The sequence below is a fragment of the Austrofundulus limnaeus genome, unplaced genomic scaffold (genome assembly GCF_001266775.1).
Source record: "Austrofundulus limnaeus strain Quisiro unplaced genomic scaffold, Austrofundulus_limnaeus-1.0 Scaffold119, whole genome shotgun sequence".
Classification (NCBI taxonomy): Eukaryota; Metazoa; Chordata; class Actinopteri; order Cyprinodontiformes; family Rivulidae; genus Austrofundulus; species Austrofundulus limnaeus.
This window is the reverse complement of record NW_013952521.1, coordinates 951467-953165: the sequence shown is the minus strand read 5'-3', so window position 1 is coordinate 953165 and position 1699 is coordinate 951467. Positions and strand designations below refer to the sequence as shown.

The 1699-nt window shown below is 42.0% G+C and overlaps 1 protein-coding gene across 3 annotated transcripts in view; it reads left to right on the top strand.

Annotated features, from left to right (window-relative positions):
- The window catches only part of LOC106521999 (corticotropin-releasing factor receptor 1), a 100835-nt gene that overhangs the window by 91810 nt on the left and 7326 nt on the right, over positions 1 to 1699 (top strand). For all 3 annotated transcript variants that reach the window (XM_014014819.1, XM_014014820.1, XM_014014818.1), the window contains exon 12: positions 97 to 232. In XM_014014819.1, the coding sequence (XP_013870273.1) occupies positions 97 to 232 (136 nt within the window). The remainder of the gene's footprint in view (positions 1 to 96; positions 233 to 1699) is intronic.

Genomic DNA, 1699 nt, shown 5'->3' with positions numbered 1-1699 from the left:
CCCCCCCGCTCGGGTTGGTTGAGCCTGGCGGAGTCGACCCTGAAGAGCCGAGACTTCCCGTCACGCTCGTCTGAATTACGCTCTGCTCGTCTGCAGGAAAGCAGTGAAGGCGACGCTGGTGTTGCTGCCCTTGTTAGGAATCACCTACATGCTGTTCTTCGTCAACCCGGGCGAAGATGAGATCTCTCAGATCGTCTTCATATATTTCAACTCGTTTTTGGAGTCGTTCCAGGTACAGTTCACCTCTCCAGCAGCTGAGAACCATGACACGTTGAAGGCAGCGACTCATCAGCTCCTACTTTATTCAGAATGAATCAAATCAAACGTTGAAACTAAGAAATTTAACCTCGTTCAGATAAAACCAAGTAATTTTCAGCAGCACGTCTCTTAAAGGTTGTTCCAACCAAACGCTGTAAAAGTCAGAGGCTCAAATGAGAAACAGCTGGAGGAGAAATTTGTAACTAATCAGATAAATTATCATCAGACAAGAGGACTGAGTGTAAAAAGAGTCTTTCAGAGGCTGCATCTGTCAGAAGTAAAGACGTGCAGAGGGTYACCAGTCTGTGGAAAACTGTCGGAAAAGACTGGAACACTTTCAGAATAAAGTTCCTCAGGTCTGGTTCTGTTCTGGACGTCGCTGCATTTAAACACAGTTCGCTGTGCCTTCCACTAATGCTGCTTAAAGCTCTATCAGGCAAAGAAGAAGCTGTACGTGAGCATCCTCCAGAACAGCTGCTGTCTTCTCTGAACTTAAGATCATTTAAAACGGACTGAGGCAAAGTGGAGAACTGTTCTGTGATCAGACGGATCCAAACCTGAAATTCTGTTTGGAAACCACATCCTCCACACTAAAGCCTGCCTCTCTGATGGTATGGGGGAGCATTAGTGCCTCTACGGGCAGAATTTAAAGGTTTTAGAACATCTGCTCCAGTCCAGGAATGTTAAACAGCTAGAATCCTCCATCAGACCAGAATGGGGCAGGTCCTCCAAAACTATCAGAACTGGTCTCCACAAGTCCTCTAAAACTGTCAGAATGGATCTCCTCAGTTCCTTTAAAACCATCAGAACTGGTCTCTTTAGTTACTCCAAAACCATCAGAACTGGTCTCTTTAGTTACTCCAAAACCATCAGAACTGGTCTCCTTAGTTACTCCAAAACCATCAGAACTGGTCTCTTCAGATCCTGGACCTGGAACAACCTTTTGAGAAGTTTTGCTGACACTGAATTAAAAATGACCTTTTGAACATTTAATGTTTGTTTTGTTTCATTCTGAATAAAATATCAAATTTATAGAATCATTTTGTTCTCTTTAGTTTAATCAGGGTTTTAGCTGTAACAGTAGCTGTTTTAGCTGTAATAGTAGCCATTTTAGCTGTAACTTTAGTTGTTTTAGCTGTAACTGTAGCTGTTTTAGCTGTAACTTTAGCTGTTTTAGCTGTAACATTAGCTGTTTCAGCTGTAACTAGCCATTTTAGCTGTAACAATAGCTGTTTTAGCTGTTTTAGCTGTAACTTTAGCTGTTTTAGCTGTAACATTAGCTGTTTCAGCTGTAACTAGCCATTTTAGCTATAACAATAGCTGTTTTAGCTGTAACTGTAGCTGTTTTAGCTGTAACTGTAGCTGTTTTAGCTGCAACTTTAGCTGCTTTAGCTGTAACTTTAGCTGTTTTAGCTGTAACTGTAGCTGTTTTAGCTGTAAC